This window comes from Malaya genurostris, chromosome 2 (assembly GCF_030247185.1).
Source record: "Malaya genurostris strain Urasoe2022 chromosome 2, Malgen_1.1, whole genome shotgun sequence".
Classification (NCBI taxonomy): Eukaryota; Metazoa; Arthropoda; class Insecta; order Diptera; family Culicidae; genus Malaya; species Malaya genurostris.
This window is the reverse complement of record NC_080571.1, coordinates 156,388,916-156,412,626: the sequence shown is the minus strand read 5'-3', so window position 1 is coordinate 156,412,626 and position 23,711 is coordinate 156,388,916. Positions and strand designations below refer to the sequence as shown.

The window sequence follows — 23,711 nt, the reverse complement described above, 5'->3', positions numbered from 1 at the left end:
GGCTAATATTTTGTTTATAATGTGATAAAATTTGTTTACTTCGACGTCGACATTTCCTTCTGTACTCAGTATGTTCCGCCAATTTATTATACTTAGTCTACACTTGACTTCTTCAAAGTCAATTTTATTGTATTCCGGCACTTCCTCATATTCCAAGTCGTAGGGAAGGGATGCATTGTGTGTAAATAATGAATATTCAATTGCAGTGTGAAACGCTTCATTTTTCCATAATGGCAGGTTTGATGCGTTCACACAAAAGTCTTCTGTGCAATTTGTGAAAAGAAGGTCTAAATATGCATTTTGTTGATTTTTTACGGAGTTTACTTGATGCAGGCCAAAATTAGAAATTTTGTCGAAAAAATAATGCAATGTTGCGTTTTCTCCTACGACTGGAAGTAAGATTGATTCATTTTCAATGTCAGAAATGAAGTCCGCGTTACGTTGATTGAAGTCGCCAAAAATATGAAGCTTTACTTCAAGTTCCATATTCGAAATAATTGTGTCTAAAGATTGAAAGAATAATTCAAAAGCGAATTTGTTCGCATTTTCGGGTGGGAAGTAGACAGAGCAGTAAATATGTTCTTCTCCCAATATTGAGACTTTGGCCCATACATGCTCAAATTCTTTATATTTAGGAGTAATAATTTCTTCAGAAGTAAAGCAAGAGTTTATGGCTATGAGGACTCCACCTCCAGATTTTTTCTGACAGAGAGATAAATTTCGGTCGTGCCGGAATACGTTGAAATTATTTCCAAAGACTTCTTCGCTTCTAACACTTTCATCCCAGCTGCTTTCAGTTCCAAGTATTACGTCGAAAGAGGAGGTTATTAAATTTTGATGAATTTCTTTCATTTTGGCTGGGCTTTTCATGCGGTTGAAATTTTGGCAATAGACCAAAATTTCAGTCACATTTTGTCTATGAAGCGAAGAAGTTTTTGAGAATTCTGGAATACTTACATTACTAATTTCTGTGTCTATTCCTTCGTCAAGAGGCGTCGTTATTTCCGAAAATTCGGCCTTGTAAAATTGTGTTCGGCTTCCCGGATTAGTTGGAGTCGGCGGATACGTTCACTTGTCAAAAATTTCCCATAAGAGTCCAGGTCGGCCAGCGCTTCCTTAGGTTTCATTCCATATTCCTGATGCACTTCGATGAAGATTCGTAGGAGGTGGTCAGGTGTTGTTGGAAGACCTTCTGATGCTAATAGCATTTTTATACTAGTTGATGTCATACCCTCGATGCATACTGTAGGTTGTTGATTTTTCATGTATGACAAATACAGACGGACGACGTGCATTATTTTCGGGTCACGAAGTCTTGCTTTCAAGAAGCGTTCGTCGCCATTTGCAGATTGTGAAGTAAGACGTACAATGGGAGGACGCATTGGATCAATTTCGAATTGGCTGTCTGTATTCATGTCCTGTGATATTGCAGACGTATTTATATTCTGTGATATTGGAGATGTGGGTGGTGCAGCTTTGATGTCATTACTTCCTAAGACCGGAGTAGTGTTGTTTTGAATACTTCTTGTTCCTTTGTAAGGGTTGATTGTTTCACCTTTTTGAAAATTTATGAATTTTGAGGCAATATCTGCACCTGGATTCCCGGAGAATTGAACCCGTGCAGCTGCTAGTAAGTCTTTGTCCAAGGGTAAGGTATATTGTAATGACATATTATTGTTATTGTTGTGGCAGGTATTGTTACTATTAGTGTTCAAGTTGCTGTTGTAGTGCACATTATTGTCGTTGTTGTTGCTGCTGCTGTTGTTGTTGCTGTTGTTGTTGTTGTTGTTGTTGTTGTTATTGTTGTTGTTGTTGCTGTTGTTGTTGTTGTTGTTGTCGTGTTTGCTGTTGTTGGTGTAGTTGTTGTTTTTACTGCGTATACTGTAATTTGTATTATTTTGTTGTTTCCGCTTCCGATGTTTTCGTCTGAAGTTTGCTTTTTCTGCATGTTTTTCTTGCAGCCGTCGAGTGCGCTGTTTCTTGTAATACTCACTCCAGTCTCGTTTCCAGATTTTTTTACCTCCAATGAAGCGCCAGCCACTGTCGCATGTTTGAATTTCCTTCTCTTTGAGTTCTTCAGCTAGAGACTTAGGTTTGGTATTTTGGTCTTTGGTTCCGATACTGGAGATTGAAGTCGATATTGCTTTGACTTCAACTCTCAATTCTTCCAGAATAGTGTTAGGTATTATTGCAGGGACTTCAGATTTGGTAGGTCGGTGGAATTTTTCTTCGAGGCGAAGAAGCCGTTCGCTCATTTCCTTGATATGCTGGTCATTTACTTTACTAAAATCGCTAACGTTTTTTATGGCACTGTGTAGCGAGGCCTCGAATGACTGCATGCGCTGACCTACTTTACCGCAAATGTTGTGGTCGTTTCTGCTGATACTGGACAATGACTGCTTCACGTCGATGAGCAAGCGCTCGACACTGTCGAATATTTCCAGGTAATGTGTTTTCATGTCTGCAGTGGTCCGGTGATACGTTTCCGTTTGATTTTTTGTATGCTTTAGAAGTTGCTCCTGTAGATGAAGTAGTTTTAGAGTTTCAGCTCCTGTCCTTATTAAATGTTGACAGTCGGTACACACTGGTACCATAAATGCCAGAATAAAGTTTTCTTGATGCCACTGCACGCCGATGCAGGCTGAATGGTACGATTTTTCACAGAATTCGCATTTCCAAAGGAAGCGATCGTCAATATTAATACACGATTTTACACCGCACTTCATTATTCTAGATAAAATTTGTCCGAAAGGCTATAAAAAAAAAAAGGCCCGCGCGCGACGTAGACTACGCGTCAAAAAATAAATAAATATAAATTACTTGCGGAGCGCTCGAAAAAGCGAACCGCGCCCGATGACTGTTCGAGGCGAAAAAATGACATATCAAAATCGACTACTGCAATGTAAAGTGATAAGATTTACTGATAATCAGTGTTGTACAATAAACGAACTACAGATGTTACTAGAGCACACACACACCAACGTTCCAGTAGCAAAGATTACGTTTCAATCAGACCGGGAAGAGTTGTTTTATAAGAAGAATGTCGCAGTGAGTTTGGCAAGAATTATTGAAATTGCCATTGAAACACAAAATCAAACATCAAATTCTTGGAAAATTCAGCGATCTATACGTATTACCGCTAGTTCGTGCTATAAACTATTCACTTATTTAAAAAATGATAATCCGGATTGGGATAAAAAAATATCACAGTACTGGAACATGAAATCATTCAAAAGTAAGGCATTGGAATATGGCAAGAAAAACGAATCTAAAGCTTTCCAATGTTACAAACGAAATCGAAACCCAATGATAATGAAATGTGGGTTGGTTGTGAAACACGAAGAAAATTGGTTCGGTGCTTCTCCAGACGGCATTGATTGTTTCAGTAACGTAGTTCTTGAGATTAAATGTCCAATTTCGGGTAAAAATGGCAGTGTCAAGGATATGGAACGATGTAAGACAGTTAAACAATATTTTAAACGTTGTCCTATTACAGGTGACTTAAAGTTAAACAAACATCATGCATACTATTGCCAAGTTCAACTAAATATGTGGGTGTTCCAATGCAAAAAATGCTACTTTATTGTATATTCATCGCAGGATGACGATTTTTTGCTAATTGAAGTGGAATTTGATTGTTCCTACACTGAAAACATAATAAACAAATTGAAAACATTATATTTCAGTCGCATGCTTGCTAAACTTCTTCCATGTCCTCATAGGTGAATAATTTATCAAATCTTAAATAAAACTTCTCGATAACTTGTGCGATTTTTATTATATTTGAATAAAAGCTGTTTTAATACAAATCAATCAAACAGGTTCTCGTAGTGAATGCTTGTTCTATTCTAAAATTAGCATTATCAAGGAGTCATCATACAAAAATTGTTAACATGTTCAATATAAGTATTTCAGCAATAAAATTCTTAAAATTTATCTTCACGAAGAATAGGACTAGATAGGTTAACAATGCTGCAAATGACGATCATTATGTCATCTATGTGACCAATTATCGAGGCATCAAGGGTTCCTTGAAGAATGGCAAACATTTTCAATCTTTGCATGATTCGTTCAACGTGAATTCTTGCTTTGGCGATCGCTTCATTTATGCAGGCTTGTTCATCTGTTAACCGCTGACATCTCAGGAATGGTGGAATATGTAGTTTTATTCCTTTTTGAGATAGCTCTGTTTCTATGGTAAATCCTTTGTCTGTCATGATTTCATCTATGTAAGGACAAAACTTATCAATCATTTTTTCTTCATTGAAGATGAATTTGTCGGAAGCTTTTCCTGAGTAAGCTTTACTGCAATATGATATTGTGCATGCAGATAAAAATCGGAAGCGACGTCTCTCTCGCCCGATTATGTTGCTCCAGCGAAGTTCACCGTGCCCCTATGGTATGTAGACTTCCATGCGATATATTAATCATTCATAATTGCACGAAAATTCACTCCCTTGTAACGTTCAGTGTCAAACCCATTGATTCCCAAACATACCTTAGCAACTTTAAGCGCATACAGAAAGTAATATTCCATCGTTATGTGCTTCGATAGTGGAGGCAAGACAATGTATTCATTTATGTTGAAGCACGTGGTTCATAAACAAGACAACAAAATATGTATAAAGTAACATCATTCTATCAGTTTATGTATAGGAAATGGCAATTCAACTGACGTCGCTCGGCAACGTCGCTGCGCTGGACTGTCCAGCGAATTGCAGATTAGTGCTGCAGCGACAATATTAATCCAGCTGGAGTAACACCAATTAAAAACTTTGCAGTCCGTCGTGATTTGTACTGGGAGTACGTTGCAATTCTACAGTTCAGGCATTTTAGAGTCACTATAGATACCGCCGTACAATCAAGCACCATAGTAACGTTTTTGAAATTTTCGCGGAAGCAAAGTGGAATATTTTTCTTTATCTCTTCTTTAGGTGGCATGTACACAAACGGTGATAATATTTGAAATAGTAACTGTACAGTGTGACCAAAATACTTGGAAACCGTAGCAGGATGAATCTTAAATAATGTAGCGAGTGCAGCAAATGATAAATTTTGCTTGAGTTTCGTCATTACTAGAACAACACGATCCGAACAATGCAAGCTGTATTTTTTTGGATAACCAGCAGCTTCTAGTTTTTTCACAGCTAAACATATTTCCTGTAACATGTCCAAAGTTTGTATGCCCGTCCACGTATTCACATCATCGTTCGAAAGTAATAAATCAGTCAAAATGAATGCTTCTGTTTTATGGATCGTATTGCCCTCAGTGATATCCAAATGACTTTCTATGTCCTTCTTGGGAATAATTGGCACATCAAGCTGTAAGATATTTGGCAAGCCTTCGGTGTTATTAGTCATTTGGTAACTACATTCAACATTGGAAGACGTTTCTGTAATTGACGTGTTGCTGAGCAAAGTGGACAATTCATCACAAGACGACGAATCGAATTGGTCTATGTGTTCATTAATGTCCATTTCCAAACAGCTTTCTGAACTAGAGTGCGATACTAATTTTTTTGGTCGACCAATTTGTAATTTGTCATAATCGTTGTACTTCTTTATCAAACCGTAGTCATATTCACCAGGTAAGTTCTGTGTTGGTACAGCAGTATTCTTGAGTCTATGGCCACCTGAAATTATATCAGTAGTTGAGTGCAGTTGTTCTAACACGTTAGAGAAATTATGTTTCATTTGAAATTTTGCTACTTTATTGTATATTCATCGCAAAATGACGATTTTTTGCTAATTGAAGTGGAATTTGATTGTTCCTACACTGAAAACATAATGAACAAATTGAAAACATTATATTTCAGTCGCATGCTTGCTAAACTTCTTCCATGTACTCATAGGTGAATAATTTATCAAATCTTAAATAAAACTTCTCGATAACTTGTGCGATTTTTATTATATTTGAATAAAAGCTGTTTTAATACAAATCAATCAAACAGGTTCTCGTAGTGAATGCTTGTTCTATTCTAAAATTAGCATTATCAAGGAGTCATCATACAAAAATTGTTCACATGTTCAATATAAGTATTTCAGCAATAAAATTCTTAAAATTTATCTTCACGAAGAATAGGACTAGATAGGTTAACAATGCTGCAAATGACGATCATTATGTCATCTATGTGACCAATTATCGAGGCATCAAGGGTTCCTTGAAGAATGGCAAACATTTTCAATCTTTGCATGATTCGTTCAACGTGAATTCTTGCTTTGGCGATCGCTTCATTTATGCAGGCTTGTTCATCTGTTAACCGCTGACATCTCAGGAATGGTGGAATATGTAGTTTTATTCCTTTTTGAGATAGCTCTGTTTCTATGGTAAATCCTTTGTCTGTCATGATTTCATCTATGTAAGGACAAAACTTATCAATCATTTTTTCTTCATTGAAGATGAATTTGTCGGAAGCTTTTCCTGAGTAAGCTTTACTGCAATATGATATTAATCCAGCTGGAGTAACACCAATTAAAAACTTTGCAGTCCGTCGTGATTTGTACTGGGAGTACGTTGCAATTCTACAGTTCAGGCATTTTAGAGTCACTATAGATACCGCCGTACAATCAAGCACCATAGTAACGTTTTTGAAATTTTCGCGGAAGCAAAGTGGAATATTTTTCTTTATCTCTTCTTTAGGTGGCATGTACACAAACGGTGATAATATTTGAAATAGTAACTGTACAGTGTGACCAAAATACTTGGAAACCGTAGCAGGATGAATCTTAAATAATGTAGCGAGTGCAGCAAATGATAAATTTTGCTTGAGTTTCGTCATTACTAGAACAACACGATCCGAACAATGCAAGCTGTATTTTTTTGGATAACCAGCAGCTTCTAGTTTTTTCACAGCTAAACATATTTCCTGTAACATGTCCAAAGTTTGTATGCCCGTCCACGTATTCACATCATCGTTCAAAAGTAATAAATCAGTCAAAATGAATGCTTCTGTTTTATGGATCGTATTGCCCTCAGTGATATCCAAATGACTTTCTATGTCCTTCTTGGGAATAATTGGCACATCAAGCTGTAAGATATTTGGCAAGTCTTCGGTGTTATTTGTCATTTGGTAACTACATTCAACATTGGAAGACGTTTCTGTAATTGACGTGTTGCTGAGCAAAGTGGACAATTCATCACAAGACGACGAATCGAATTGGTCTATGTGTTCATTAATGTCCATTTCCAAACAGCTTTCTGAACTAGAGTGCGATACTAATTTTTTTGGTCGACCAATTTGTAATTTGTCATAATCGTTGTACTTCTTTATCAAACCGTAGTCATATTCACCAGGTAAGTTCTGTGTTGGTACAGCAGTATTCTTGAGTCTATGGCCACCTGAAATTATATCAGTAGTTGAGTGCAGTTGTTCTAACACGTTAGAGAAATTATGTTTCATTTGAAATTTCCATTTAATAGCACAAATTAGAACAATTGCCATTTTTCAGCGTTGCAATGGTGTAGTGCAGCACTAACTACACTCGCGTCAATTTGAATATAATTAGCATCTTATTATACTCTACACCGTCATAGCGCCACCATTGAAAACGAAAACACTGTTAGATTATTTGTATACTTTTGTTGAAACACAATGTACAAACAATGGATTACGATTTCTAAAACCTTAGCACATAAAAATATTATTGTTTTGGGATTATTGCAACGAACCTGGCATGAAATCAGCATTAACGAAGTGTTTACTGCAAACTTTCATATTGGATGACAGATTTTTGCCTTGGTTTAAGTTACAAATCCAGTCTGAATACCTTTCTTCAATTTTATTTGGATACCTATGTAGGCTAACATTATTTCCGGCACGTGAATGACATCCATAAACAGAGCACATGCGATTGCTTCTTGGTTCAAACAATCGTATATGATAACTATGATCGCGCATAGCACCTGATGGCTTAGTAGTGTCTTTCATACGATGTCGAGGGAAAAGAATTAACCTGTTTACGTTTAAACTGGGTATAGCATGCGGTTTCAAGTACATTGATTTCACTAGAAAGGTTTGAAAATATCTAATGGTGAAAAATTATTAAAAATCATAATACCTGCTATAAAGTCACAGTCTGCAAAATGCCGTTCACAAACTCTGAGACAGTCATCAACATCTTGATGCTTCATGTGAAGCATTTTTATCCACATTTGTAACAGGTTACCTTCGGGAAACCGGAAGAAATGTGCATTTTTTTTAGCTCTGCATCCAAAAATACAGCATCTTCCGCTACTGGTAACATACGGGATACTCAATGGAAGGTTTTGTGTAGGCACTGCCCGTCGTTTCAATCGTCTGCGAATATCTAATACAACTATGTAATGTTTTGGTAGGATGGTATTCGAGACTCACTTTTAACAAAATCGCTGCTTTTAAAGTGTTTTATACAAATTTTCTCCTCTCGAGTACCAGAAAGATTTACAAACGACTTCCTTTTTCTGAACACTTGACTTGATTTTCCAGGACATTTGAAAAACATTACGGGTCCAGGTGTAATGTTCGCACAGCTGTTGACAATACATTTTTGATATCGATCCTAAAAAAATCATTAGTTTTCGCACAACAAATTCAAATACACATTACCATCTTATAGGAATTTTTTTTTCTTTTATCACTACAAGGTTTTTTCCATTGAAACTTCTTGTTATTGTATATTATAGATAAAAGTTTCAACTTTTTAGAAACTCTTCTTGTGATTTGACAGCTCTTGCTCAAAGTATCATCTCTAAACAAACAGCGCCCGCTATATGTCATTCTGACGACAATTTGCCAATAGTGATATCAAAGAAAATCTTCTTAATCACATCACAATAATCGAAAGAGAGAGTGATCAAAGAGAAACTGTCCCTAGCTTATACGCCCTAATGAAAAATCAACCGAGAATTGTCGTCGAATAGACAGCCCTCTCAGCAAGCGGTCATATTTTGTTGATCGTTGAACGTTTGTTGAACGGCATATTGCACGAAATAATCGTTCAGTATGCTGGAATGGTTTGTTGTTGATTTTTCTCCTACAGAAATAGTGTGCAAAGTAGGTGTTACCTTTATATAGAAAGAAAATTTATTGTTATTTTATGTGAAGTAGAAGTATTGTACAGGTTAGTTTAAAAAATAAGTTAAAAAAAAGTTCTGAAATTCTCCAGTAAAACTAGTCTAACGGGGCTCGGTCCCGTGTTGGACTATCGTTGAACGATCTTTGGACCAACGATTCAACGTTTCGGACCAACGATGGAATTCCGTTGTGCGTTTTTTGCTAAAAGGGAGTAGTGACTCCCTTAATTTCAACGTATAGCTAAATTTTTGCTGTCACTAACGAAGAGATGCCAGGTAATAATTTCAAATATCTTCAGACAGGGTTGCAAAAGTCTGGGGTGGAATCATGTAAGGTGATTATCACCAAGTGATTATCACTTTTGAACATTTGGAATATTGTAAGGTGATAATCACCAAGTTCTGTCACCACTGCTGAAAGGCTAAAATCACTATCAAATGTTGGCATTACGTAAGATGATAGTCACCACGATTTAAACACCTTCATGTCAAAATGGAGGTGATAGCAATTTAGTTAAAACTTTTAGTAGTGGTTTGATTTTTTGAGAAGTGACTTTATAAATTATTGTCCGTTAGGTGAATTTTAAGCCACTGATATAAACATAACCTACCAAAATTGTTCGGAGAGGATAATTTTTTAATAAAATTCGTACTGATATTGTGTCAAAATTAAATACCAAAATGAAAAGTAACTTAGTTTGTATAGTTTAAAGAATTCATAGAATTCGGTAGTATTTATCAATCAAATCAATTAATTTATGTTGTAATTATTATTTAAAGGAATATCATTGGGGTATTCGTAGAGTCAAAGATAAATTGCTTTCTGGAAAAGTGATAAGTTTATGAATGTAGACATCTCCTGTTGCACATAACGTAACAACATAAAAAATCTATGCTAACATTTTCAGTAAAATTAGATGGTCGTAACTTAGTGAGCGACATATCAGTCTCGTTCATCTGAACGAGTAAAAAAGATTAAACTGCGTTCTTAATTTTCTTCTGTTGAGTTGAACTAAATAAGGCAATATTTTTGGACAATTAGTTGCCAATCATAGTGGATATTCGTAGTATCGGTGGGTAAAATTTACAAAATGGAACTAGCATTCGAAAGCTCTGTGAAATGCCATAATCGTAAAGTGAATGAAAACTATACACAAAATCATTTAACGGATCTTCCTCATTCGAGAGGAATGCCATCCGTTGTGAAACATCAAGAAGATCTAACAATTCGTGTCATTTCAAAGCTAGCAAATTTATCCCAAAGAACAGACTGTGACATTGATTTCCATTGAAAAATAAAAATCGGCACTAAATTGAACCAACAAGTGAATTTTTTATTGCTTGTGCCCAGTTTGCCATATTCGCGCGGCAATTTTTTCAACGTTACTCTTTGATCCATACAAATCATCATTGATTAACATGACTCGAATTAATGAAAAGGATTGAAAACTATAGGAATAAAAATTAAGATTTTAAAGTATTATAATCACCAGTGAATATAATACTTAAAAAAAATCGTAATCGTAAAAGTGATCACCTTCGGTGATTCCAAACATTCTGGTGATCACCTCTTTACACTCAAAATAATAATCATATTATAGTTACGTGAAAAGTTATGTGAATATTTTCCACCCTACTTTTCACTTAGGTTTTAATGGACTGGCATTTAAAAGCTGTTTAATGCATAATCCAGTAAAAGTTACGTGTTTCATAGGTAAAATAAAATGTACTGTTCATATTGCATTTATCTATCAGTTCATATCAAATTTAGATACCAGAAAATTACTATTTTATATATTGGATAAAGTCAAAAGGGACACTGAGCTGAATTTTCTTTTTCACATTATATGATATTCTAATGATTTTGCACTATTAGCATTTCCAATCATAGTTACAAGATGTGTTCAACATCATGTCAAATATATGAGATAATCTTATGAAACATAAAACTCTTCTTAACGTTAGTTTTACAGGATTTCCATATAACGAATGAAATTTCCAGTCTGAGTCAAATTAATTGGCGCGTCTTATAACCATTGCTACACTCAAAATAATAATCATATTATAGTTACGTGAAAAGTTATGTGAATATTTTCCACCCTACTTTTCACGTAGGTTTTAATGGATTGGCATTTAAAATCTGTTTAATGCATAATCCAGTAAAAGTTACGTGTTTCATAGGTAAAGTGTAATGTACTGTTCATATCACATTTATCTATCAGTTCATATCAAATTTAGATACCAAAAAATTACTATTTTATATATTGGTTGAAGTCGAAAGGGAGATTCTAGATAATCTATTAAATTAAATCTATTAAATGAAAAATGCCATGAAATATAAAACATTTATTTCAGAAAATTTTCTTATAATTCCAATCGCTTAAAAAGCAACTAATATCGTCGTGGTATCTCAAATCGACAAGCCTCCAGAAATCGTTTTTGTTGTCACTGCCATCCAACCGAAGTCGAAGTCGAGATCCAAGAACTCCCACAACACTACCGATGCAGGTTGAAGTCGCATTACATGGTTCCAGTGTCTCTAGCTTTATACCGACGGCCTGTTTGAAGCATTCGACAGGAGCGGGTAATCTTCCGGACTCACGCAGGCACTCGGTTCAGTTGAACACATGGAAACTTTCATACTGGAGTGGTCCGGTCGATGGAGTAAAAAATTGTAATTAAATAACTTTTCTCGCAAATATTTACACTACTTACACTTCGAGGGCCACTGCTCGCCATTTTCAAAATCGAGTTTTTCACACTGGAAATTCACGTAGATTGTTTGACGTTTGGTCAATTCACGTAAACCTTATGTGATGACTATATTCATTTTAGGGGATGTTCGTATAACATTCATTTTCGTCACGTAAAATATTCAATTTGAAATTTGAAACCATTCTACGTGATTTTTCAAGTGAATCGAACGTGAATTTTTATTTGAGTGTAGATATCCGCACAACATACCCACTTAGAAAAAAACGTTCAACGGTGGTCCTTCATTGGTCCAATACGTTGGATCATTGGTCCAATGAAAGTCCAATCAATCGTTCAACGGGAGGTCAACACGGGACCTTCGTTTGCCGATTTTGAAACAGACCGTTGAACCGAATGCCATTTTTTTCGTTCAACAAACCCGGCAGACAGAGGTCCATTGTTGAGCCATTTTGAACATGAGGAGTTGGAGCCCCGTTGGACTAGTTTTACTGCAGAATTTCTGAAGTTTTTTCCACTTATTTGTTTAAACAAACAATACATACCTGCACAATACTTCTACTTCACGTAGAATAACAACAAATTTTCTTTCTATGGAAAGGTAACACTTAATTTTCACACTATTTTTGCAAGAGAAAAAACAACAACAAACCGTTCCAGCAAATTGAACGAATATTTCGTGCAATATATCGTTCAACAAGCGCTCAAAAATCAACAAAATTGAACGGCCTGCTGAGAGGGTACATTGGAACAATTTATGAAGCGCATATTATATTCACTTCGAATTTATTTATAAAATTTATTTATATATATATATATATATATATATATATATATATATATATATATATATATATATATATATATATATATATATATATATATATATATATATATATATATATATATATATATATATATATATATATATATATATATATATATATATTTATAGATATATAACTTTCAATATAGGTCATACGAATAGCAGATAATTTTCAACTACTACTTTTCTTTGAGGATTCAAGCTATACTAGTATTCCATTCGGTAAGGGAGCACCTCATGATATTTGCGAAAGAGATGTGAGATCTCGAGACTGAAAATAAAACAATGAATCTTACTAGACAGATAGAGTAATGAAATATACCGGATATATATTTCATGGCCCGTTAACGCATATCCTTGAACGAAGTTGGATGAGCTGTCTTGTCAGCGATTTAAAATTACATTGAGATTCGAAACTTCCTGAAAAAAATGGTCTGGAGCAGTTGATGACTATCGAGGACACAACTATTCACGACTTTCATCGGATTTCCATATAAATTATATGGGATATTTTTTAACTTTCATTATGATAACGTCCATTTAGATTTGACGTACACATTAAATAAAGATTATAAGTTTCCACATAATTTTTATGAATTATATTCTGCATATGATTCATATGACAAATCTAACGAATATAAATAAGATTTTCATTTCAGTGGAGATTTCAGATTTTGATATAAATCTGTAAAGTGAAAAATGCCATGAAATATAAAACATTTATTTCAGAAAATTGTCATTTAATTCCAATGGCTTAAAAAGCAACTAATAACGTCGTGGTATCTCAAATCGACAAGCCTCCAGAAATAGTTTTTGTTGTCACTGCCATCCAACCGAAGCCGAAGTCGAGATCCAAGAACTCCCACAACACTACCGATGCAGGTTGAAGTCGCATTACATGGTTCCAGTGTCTCTTAGCTTCATACCGACGGCCTGTTTGAAGCATTCGACAGGAACGGGTCCGGTCGATGGAGTAAAAAATTGTAATTAAATAACTTTTCTCACAAATATTTACACTACTTACACTTCGAGGGCCACTGCTCGCCATTTTCCAAATCGAGTTTTTCACTCTGAAAATTCACGTAGATTGTTTGACGTTTGGTCAATTCACGTAAACCTTATGTGATGACTCTATTCATTTTAGGGGATGTTCGTATAACATTCATTTTCGTCACGTAAAATATTCAATTTGACATTTGAAACCATTCTACGTGATTTTTCAAGTGAATCGAAAGTGAATTTTTATTTGAGTGTAAGATTAAAAGCAAATGCTTTATGGGGAAATATTCCTGAATCAGTTGTTTCAGATTGAAAGAAGCCTCAAAAATGATCGTTATAATGACTGGCTATCATCACAAGACTTTCACAAAAAACGTAGTTCAATCTTCACGACTCAAATTATTCACTCAATTTTCTTGGAAAACTATTCCTTTCGTTCTAATACTGATAATGTTAGATTTGTTTCCGGTGGTAACAATCACGTTTGGTTTCAACATAACAACATTGGTAGCTAAGATTCTGGTAACTGTTATTCGGAATCAACAATTTTAAGCTTTTGTTGCCAGTTTCAACAATTTTCTAAGCGATTTCGTTTTGACATTACCAGTTACTGAGGGGTACTTAAATTTGCGATACAGTTTTGATAGACGAGTGGCAGGTCGTGTCGTCAGAGGGACCATCAATAATTCACCGTAGAGGTCATCCAGTTAGGGCAATACACTCAAGTAAAATGTATTTGGAATTTCATAATGATATCGTATCGAGGGGTGGACGCTCAGAACAATGTGTCAATCACACATTAACACAATGCGTTGGTGCATTTATCAATATTGGTATATTCGTATTCATTCAGTTGAACAGTTGTTGCACACAAGGGGCTCAGTTTTGACAAGTAGCTGTTTTCATCATATTGCATGCACTGCTGAACATTGTTATGCCAACGGTACAATAAACAAAAGTGAATTAAATTTTTTTCTCTTCTTGTTGCTCGGTTCGCAATGGAGTAAATTTTGTCAACAAATTATATTTCGATATCTTGGCATAAACTAGCTGTGTCAAAACAGTGTTTCCAGCTGTTTCATGAGGCACATAGTGGCACGTCGTCGGTGGCACACTTAAACTCACAGTATATCACGTGTATTTTTAGAGGGACAATCAAGGCACAATATAGTTTGTGTTAAGCGACTCTTCCCGTGTATCGTATAGTTTTTAATCACAAAAATAAGGTATGCGAATCATATGACCGTATTATGAAATTCATACAAAATTTGAAAGAAATTTCTATAACTAACATAACATTTCTCATATATAGTCAAATCCATGTGTTGATATAAAAATTATTAAAGTGATGAGATTGTTTTATATTTTTCTATATGGTTTTTTTCTTTGTAAATTAAAACACTCAACCGTATTGTTTGGTTGTTCAAATGCAATTTTTTTATTCAAAGGTTTCCAAACCTAAGCTAACCTACTGCCTGCTCTATGATGTATTACATAAAGGTGGGAGGAGCCAGTTGAAATTCTTTCGTTAAATAAATTGTTAGCGGGAGAGAGGAGAAAGAGAGAGAGTATCGATTGGTGCATCAATGCAAAGAAGGCGATTGAACCTATAGCGCATTACGCAAGGGAATGAAATGTCACCTAGGCAGATAGTGTGGGAAGCTTGCTTAACTTGCTGTGTGCAGCGTATGTTGCGTATGTTCCGCCAGGCAATTTCTTCAACAAACAATGCCATAGTTGCCAGTAGTGTTGATCACAACAAGGCACTTTTAGAGCTAAGACGTGAGATGGAGCAAAATACCATGAAAATAAATAAAATTCTAGCGCAATATAGAATATTTCAAATAACTCCCGTAAACGCCCCCGAACAGATGATGATTCTTCGAGCAAGTCTGAAGGCACAAAAGATGTCGAACCAAACGTGACGATCCCACTGGCTACACGTAAGTTAAGCGAAGACTTGTTTTGGCTCTACCTTTCTGGCTTTGATCCTAAAGCTACTGAGGATGATATCCGTGTACTAGTGCAGAGAAACCTGGATACCAAGGAGACTATTGAGGTGCGCAAATTAGTTCCCAAAGGTAAACATCTCGAAGAACTATCTTTTGTCTCCTTCAAAGTCGGTGTTGGTCTACAATATAGAACCATTTCTTTACTTACATCTACCTGGCAAAAAGGAATCATCTTCCGAGAATTTGATTTCCAACCGAGATCTACATTTCAATTTCAACATCCATAATAATGAAGGTTCTGATACAATAACAATAACGACCCCGCTTTCTGCTACTATCTCACAAGACGTCACTACCCGGCACTCTCCATTGGCTCAGAATATTATCACTTCAAGCAACCCTAACAATCACTCGAACCGATCATTTACAGTATACTATCAGAACGTCCGTGGCCTACGCACTAAAACAATGGAACTTTTTTCGACCCTCTCTACTTCCGACTATGACGTGATAGTATTTACAGAAACATGGCTTAATAAGAATATACTCGATACAGAACTAACCGACCAGTATACCATCTATCGAACCGATCGTAATAATCTCACTAGCCGTTATCTTCGTGGTGGCGGTGTTCTGATAGGAAACAAAAAAGGCATCCAGAGTAGTATTGTGACCGTTTCTGCAGCATACCGTCTATAGCAAACAGCTGTTCACATCACATGCGGGAGAGCTTCTCTCGTCATTTGTGCAATATATCTTCCACCAAACTCGGATATCTCTCTTTACGAGCAACATGCAGTTTGTGTGAATGAAATAATTAGAAAATTTGCTGGCCGTGATAGGGTTATAGTTTTGGGTGACTATAATCTTCCGCTGCTACACTGGAGCTTCGACGATGAAGTCGGTTTTGGTTTGCAACAGACAAATTATTTGACAAATCAGAATGGTAAACTGCTTGACCTTGCATTCGTTAGCTGGGCCAGTGATTGTGAAGTTTTTGTACCCTCTTCGTCTCTGTTGAGATTGGATCGCCATCATCCTCCCTTCGTATTAAAAATAGAAATCTCATTTTCTTCGCATGTGGATGTCGAGGAAGACACGCTTTACGATTTCAATCGGTGTGACTACCATGAATTAAATGCGGAAATTTCACGTATAAATTGGGTTGATATACTGACGCATGGAACATTAGATGAAGCAGTTGAAAAGTTTTACCGTAAGCTAGATTCTATTTTTCAACACCTCGTTCCTCGGAAACGACATATACGTCACTCAAATAACAAACGACCTGGTGGAACAGTGAGCTTCGCAGCCTTCGGAACCGCCTAAGGAAGGCTCGGAAACGGTTTTTTCGGACAAAATGTGAAAATGATAAATTGCTCGTGCGAGATTTGGAACGTCAGTTCGATTCACTCAATGCATCGTGTTTTCGGATTTATATATCTCGACTGGAAAGTAACTTCAAATCTGATCCAAAACAATTTTGGTTTTATCTTCGGAATAAAACGTCTTCTCGTGGAATTCCCGAAAATGTTTTCTACGGGAATCACTCGTCTTCAGCAGCTTTGGATTCAGCTAACCTATTCGCGTCTTTCTTTCAAAGTGTGCTAAGTAATAGCTCGCCACCTTTGTCAGAATCGTACCTGAATAGCCTACCGATGTATAATCTGAACTTACCAGCGATTGCGTTCACGGCAAGTGAAGTGCATACTAATCTTCAACGTGTCAATGGATCAAAAGGACCAGGATCGGATGGATTGCCACCTTCATATATAAAAGAATGCTCTTCTGCCTTAGCTTTGCCGGCTTCACTACTTTTCAATCGTTCCTTAGCTGAGAGGTATTTTCCGGCGAAGTGGAAAGAAGCTTTAATCGTTCCGATTCATAATGCTGGTAACGTTCATGACGTCGATAACTACAGAGGCATTTCCATTCTGAGTTGCTTACCAAAAGTTTTCGAACGCTGTTGGAGTATCTCTATCGCGCAGTAAAGCACATTATCAACACTGATCAGCATGGCTTTGTCAGAAAACGATCAACAACGACTAATATGATGAGCTACGTTTCTATACTGATTGACAAACTCGAAAAACGACAACAAGTTGATGCGTTGTACGTTGATTTCTCTAAAGCTTTCGATTGTGTACCCATCTGCTCGCAATAGAAAAATTGAGGCATGGTGGTGCCTCGCGCGCGATGCAGGTAGTGACTATTTGGAAAGCGAACAGGACTGGCCGAAGAGCCTTAGCATTGACCTTGATCGCAAGGCTGGATAATAATTTAAGAAATAGATTCGGGAAACTAATTGGGATCGACAGTTGTTGATGGAGTTGGGCTTGGCTCTGCTCATCCGCAGTCTCGTTACTCCATCGTAGCTGATGTGTGTAGCGATGAACTGGTCCGGCGGGAAGGGCCAGGTGAAATACTGTCTGATACTGGTAAAGATATCGGGTTCGATTCCTGATGTGATCAAGGATCTTCCCGGGTTGGAAATTTTCTTGATTAACCCTGGATAGTAAATCCGAGATATTTGAATGTTCTTTTTTGTGGTCAGTCGTTCTTTTGAAGAAGAATCTATACCTGCTAGATAAATCAGATCGTTTTCTTTTGTTTACTGGTTAAGATATGTGCAAAAATATTAATTATCATTTAGATAACTCGTTCTGCTCACACCTTTGTAGGGGTATGAGGTGGGACCATCATCATCATCTTTCTTCCCCGACTGGCTGACAGATTGGATTTTTTCGTATCTCACAAATCGCATAGCCTCAGTTCGTGTAGGATCTATTCTTTCTGATCCTTTCAACATTATATCAGGTGTTCCCCAAGGAAGCCGTCTAGGTCCACTACTCTTCGTACTGTTCGTGAATGACCTATGTAGAGAATTATCGTCGCCTAAAGTAATGTATGCAGACGATCTCAAATCGTATCGCATCATTACTAGCCTTGTGGATTGCTGTGCCTTACAAATGGACGTTGACAAAGTTATTGACTGGTGTGACAGAAACGGTATGAGTATAAACATAAAAAAATGCAGTGCAATTACTTTCTCACGATCGCAATCTCCGATCGTATTTGAATACTCTATGATGGCTCTTCCAGTTCAACGCGTTTCTGCTGTCAAAGATTTGGGCATCGTCCTTGATCGTAAGCTTCGTTTCACCGAACAATTATCTCTAGTTACGGCAAAGGCTTACGCAGTTTTGGGACTTCAAAAATGTTTCATTCGATTTGCACTACGACGACTTCCATGGCAAAACCGCCTTCAATTACCTAGCTACGAAAATCGCTGCGCTTTGATTAATCTTCCTACACTACAAAACAGACGAATTTTCCTTCAGCGACTGTTTGTCTTCGACTTGCTTTCAAATAACATCGACTGCCCAGCGCTTTTGGAGAGATTGCATTTTAATATTCCTGGAAGATCATTGCGGAGAACAGACTTTCTTCGACAATCAGTCCATCGCACACAGTACGGTCAAAACAATCCTATGGATGTTTGTTGTCATCGCTTCAATAGTGTTTATCATTTATTTGATTTTACAATGAACAAAAACGCATTTAAAATTAAAATATTGATGTTAGGTTAATGATAGTAGTTGTATAGTAATAGTCTGTGCTATCATTTTATTTTAATCGAAGACAAATTTAAATAAACAATAAACACAGCTGGCTAGCATGGGAACTTCGTGTGAACCATATATGGTTGGCCGTAAATCGTAACGATCTTCACCTTTTACTAATTTGGATGCATGGTGCTTGAAGGATAGAGGATGTAAGGACAGGTGTTTGGGATTTTGGAGCATTTTCGGTTTTAGTTTATGATCTGTGATCAGAGAAGGTTTGGTTAGAGATCGTGTGAATGATGGAATGTGGGAAAGTATTTTGTTTGGGTTAGTCGGGTCAATATTATCATGCTACAAGATACATAGTACAAAGTCAAAATCATTACAGCAGAGGTTTATTTTTCATGTTAATTCTGTGAAATGATGTTTATGATGATTTTTGACGCTTCATAAGATTTGCATTATGATTTTCACTACACATTTTGCCTGAGTGTAAAGCTTTTGTGAATTATGTCATGTTTCTTTCAAATATCATATACTCATTATTTGGTATCAACACACCCACTAATGGTGAGCAACGACACTTTTGACAGTTTAATTGGATTCATTACAATGTTTCTGCTTAACTCTAGTTGTAGCATCAATTTTATGAATCAGCTTCCGAATCATAAGACAAATCCAACGAATATGGAAAATAAAAAACAATGAATATGAAAATGATTTTTAATTTAGTGTAGCCGGAAAGTATCACTCAAATAAAAATTCACGTTCGATTCACTGAAAAATCACGTAAAATGGTTTTAAAGGTCAAATTGAATGTATACGTGACGAAAATGAATGTTATACGACCATCCCCTAAAATGAATAGAGTCATCACATAAGGTTTACGTGAATTGACCAAATGTCAAACGATCTACGAGAATTTCCATTGGGAAAAACTCGATTTTGAAAATGGCGAACAGTGGCTCTCAAATTGTAAGTAGTGTAAATATTTGTGAGAAATGTTATTTAATTACAATTTTTCACTACATCGACCGGACCATTCCAGTATAAAAGTTTCCATGTGTTAGACTGGACTGAGTTGCCCGCTACTGCCGAATGCTTCAAATGCCGTTGGTCCACCGAAAAACGAGTTCAAAATCGGCATGAAGCTAGAGACACTGGAACCATGTAATACGACATCAAACTGCATCGGTAGTGTTGGGGGAGTTCTCGGATCTCGACTTCGGCTTCGGTTGGATGGCAGTGACAACAAAAACGGTTTCTGGAGGCTTGTCGATTTGTGACGTTATTAGTTGCTTTTTAAGCTATTGAAATTATATGCTAATTTTCTGAAATAAATGTTTCACTTTTCATGGTATTTTGCATTTTATAGATTTATATCAAAATCTGAAATCTCCCTTTTGACTTTAACCAATATATAAAATAGTAATTCTTTGGTATCTAAATTTTATATGAACTGATAGGTAAATGTGATATGAACAGTACAATACATTTTGCCTAGAAAACACGTAACTTTTACTGGATTATACATTAAACAGCTTTTAAATGCCAGTCCATTAAAACCTACGTGAAATCATTTCAGTAATAGCCGTTCAACCGAGAAGGTTGTGTATAGAAGCGTACAGTTTAATAACGCTGGTTGGTTTACACGCGTTAAATACGACAACTGTTGAACTACAGGTAGAGACCTGTTGGCAGCAGCCGTTAAAACGTATAGTCGTGCTGCATAAGAGAGCCCTAGTGCTGGGCCAAGCTGGTGAAGGAAACAACAAAGGGCGTTTCCCAAGCTCTACCCAGGCCACAATATACAGCCACAAGTGCTGAGCAGGAGAGTGCAAAGGCACATCGAAGAAGGAGGGTGCAAAGGAACATAGAAGCAGGAGAGTGCAAAGGCACTTCGGTGCAGAAGCATATCGGTGCGGAGCACAAGGAAGAAGGAGACAAGACAACTCGGTCTTTTCACTGCCATACAACACGCAGGTATACACCGGTGACCTGCGCTGGTTGCAGCTGGTGAAGATAAAAAAGTATCGGAAATCGTGTGGTGCTGGATGTCAGGTAGCAGTAGCATCACATCGCATTCTATCGCTACAGTGAGCTTCAGCAATGTATCAACGTCCAGATACATCCAACAAGAACATCTAGAGCAACGAGGATCAACACGGCAGTGCAACAGAGATAGACAACAATTTCAAGGTAGAAGTTTATTTTTTTCCTTTTGATTGAGTACTGTGTAGTTTTGGTTTCATTTTTTATATTAAAGTTTGATTAAAAATTTTAATGTGATGGATGAATCCATGGACGTAAATCCTAGCGTGAATCCTATACCCCCACGAACGAAAAAATATCAGGAGAGCTCTTCTGGGCCTTGGATAGTCTTTTTTAGACGTATATCAAAACCATTAAACATTTTACAAATTTCTAAAGGTTTGACATCACGATTCTCCTCAATCAAAGAGATCATAAAAGTGAATAATGATAAAATTCGTTTTGTGATAAATAATTTGAAGCACGCGAATAATATTGTCTCTTCGGAACATTTCATTAAAGAGTATAAAGTTTACATACCCTCCAAAGATGTCGAAATTGACGGTGTTGTTACCGAAGCGAGTCTTTCGGTAGATGATTTACTCAAGCATGGTGTTGGTCGTTTCAAGAACTCTATGCTTGAGGGTGTAAAAATACTGGAGTGCAAACAACTGTACTCAGTAGTACATGAAGAGGGAAAAAAAGTTCATCGCCCATCAGACTCGTTTCGAGTGACATTTGCCGGGTCTGCGTTGCCGTCACATGTCTATGTCGATAAAATTCGTCTCACTGTTCGGCTTTTTGTTCCAAAAGTAATGAATTGTACGAACTGCAAAAAATTCGGCCACACAGCTACTTACTGATGTATTAAGTATTAAATCAAAATGTATTAAGTGTGAAGGGCCTCATAAAGATAATGATTGCAACAAGGAAATTGAAAAATGTATTTATTGTGGGAATAGCCCTCATGATGATATTTCAGTATGCACTGCATTTAAAGTGCACAAAGACAAAATTAAGCTTTCTTTAAAAGCACGGTATAAGCGCACATATGCAGAAATGCTTAAAACGGTCATTGATGTCCCTCCTTTGGAAACCGAAAACGGGTTTTCAAATCTAGAGGAACCAGAGGACTCTTACTCAGACGAAAATAGTAAAGGTAATTCGTTTATCACTACCCAAGGGTCAGTTAAGAGAAAGAAGTCTTCCTCCAAATTACCAAAAAAGACACCTAAAATTTCATCTTCAAAAAAAGATCACCGTGTTAAACAAAAAAAGTCAAAACCAAAGACTGTGCCTCCTGGTTTGTCAAATTCACAAACCAATCCAGGATCTAGCACAGAAAAAGATAATAATCCAGTGGGCTCCATTTCACAGCTACCAACAGGATTACTGAAGTTTTCGGAAATTGTTGAATGGATTTTCTCAGCTTTCAATATATCAGAACCCTTAAAGACCCTCATAATGGCATTCCTTCCAATAGCTAGAACCTTTTTGAAGCAGTTATCAATCAGCTCAATGGCCAATTGTCTCAGGTTTTGTATCTTTTGATGGATAATTTATCACCCGCCACAAATGATACAATCACTGTCCTGCAGTGGAATTGTCGAAGCATCATGCCAAAACTTGATTCATTTAAGGTTTTGTTGCATAGTCAAAAATGTGATGTATTTGCTTTGTGTGAAACATGGCTTACATAAAACATAGCCTTAAATTATAATGACTTTAACATTATACGTCTCGATAGAGACTCTCCGTATGGTGGAGTGCTTTTGGGAATTAAGAAATGCTATTCCTTTTATAGATTAAACATCCCTTCAACTTCTAATATAGAAGTTGTTGCTTGCCAAATAAATATGAAAGGCAAAGATATTTGCATAGCTTCGGTTTATATTCCTCCAAACGCACAAGTTGGACAGCAACAGCTTAATGAAATGGTTGAAGCCCTTCCTGCTCCACGATTGATTCTGGGGGATTTAAATTCGCACGGAATGATGTGGGGTTCCGCTTGAAATGATAGCAGATCATCTTTAATACAAAACATTTGTGACAATTATAACATGACGGTATTAAATATGGGTAGCATGACACGGATCCCAAGACCTCCTGCACGCCCAAGTGCATTAGATCTATCTCTTTGCTCAACATCAATTCGACTAGATTGCACCTGGAAAATATTGCCTGATTTACACGGTAGCGATCATTTACCAATCATCATCTCAATTAGCAGTAGCAATTGCATTGCTACTTCAGCTCCATATAATATTCCATATGATTTGACAAAAAATATCGACTGGATTAAATACCAAAGTAGTATTTCTAGTATTTTGAATTCAATGGAAGAGCTCCCTCCACTTGAAGAATATAACTTCCTCGTTTGTTCGATTCTGGAGGCCGCAGAACAATCACAAACTAAACTCTTTCCTGGGCCAACGACTAACAGAAGGCTTCCCAACCCCTGGTGGGACAAAGAGTGCTCAGAGGCTAAACTCGCAAAACAAAATGCTTGCAAGACGTTTCTAAAACGGGGAGGAGGAACTCCTCAGAATTTTGAAAAACTTATGGTGTTAGAA

The 23,711-nt window shown here is 36.6% G+C and overlaps 2 protein-coding genes across 3 annotated transcripts; both read right to left on the bottom strand.

Annotated features, from left to right (window-relative positions):
• Window positions 1-4,485: 4,485 nt before the first annotated feature.
• LOC131430033 (uncharacterized) lies at window positions 4,486-5,694 on the bottom strand. The gene has a single exon (XM_058594644.1). The coding sequence runs from the start codon at window positions 5,692-5,694 to the stop codon at window positions 4,723-4,725; it is 972 nt and encodes a 323-aa protein (XP_058450627.1). The 3' UTR covers window positions 4,486-4,722.
• A 1,936-nt stretch (window positions 5,695-7,630) lies between these two features.
• On the bottom strand, window positions 7,631-8,792 carry LOC131430034 (uncharacterized). 2 transcript variants are annotated; one of them, XM_058594645.1, is made up of 4 exons: window positions 8,586-8,792; window positions 8,355-8,538; window positions 8,059-8,307; window positions 7,631-8,005 (listed from the first exon to the last, which is right to left on the bottom strand). In XM_058594645.1, the coding sequence occupies exons 1-4, from the start codon at window positions 8,754-8,756 to the stop codon at window positions 7,656-7,658; spliced, it is 954 nt and encodes a 317-aa protein (XP_058450628.1). In that variant the 5' UTR covers window positions 8,757-8,792; the 3' UTR covers window positions 7,631-7,655. The 2 variants fall into 2 exon arrangements, with proteins under 2 accessions (XP_058450628.1, XP_058450629.1); XM_058594646.1 differs by having other exon boundaries at window positions 8,355-8,792.
• Window positions 8,793-23,711: the final 14,919 nt, after the last annotated feature.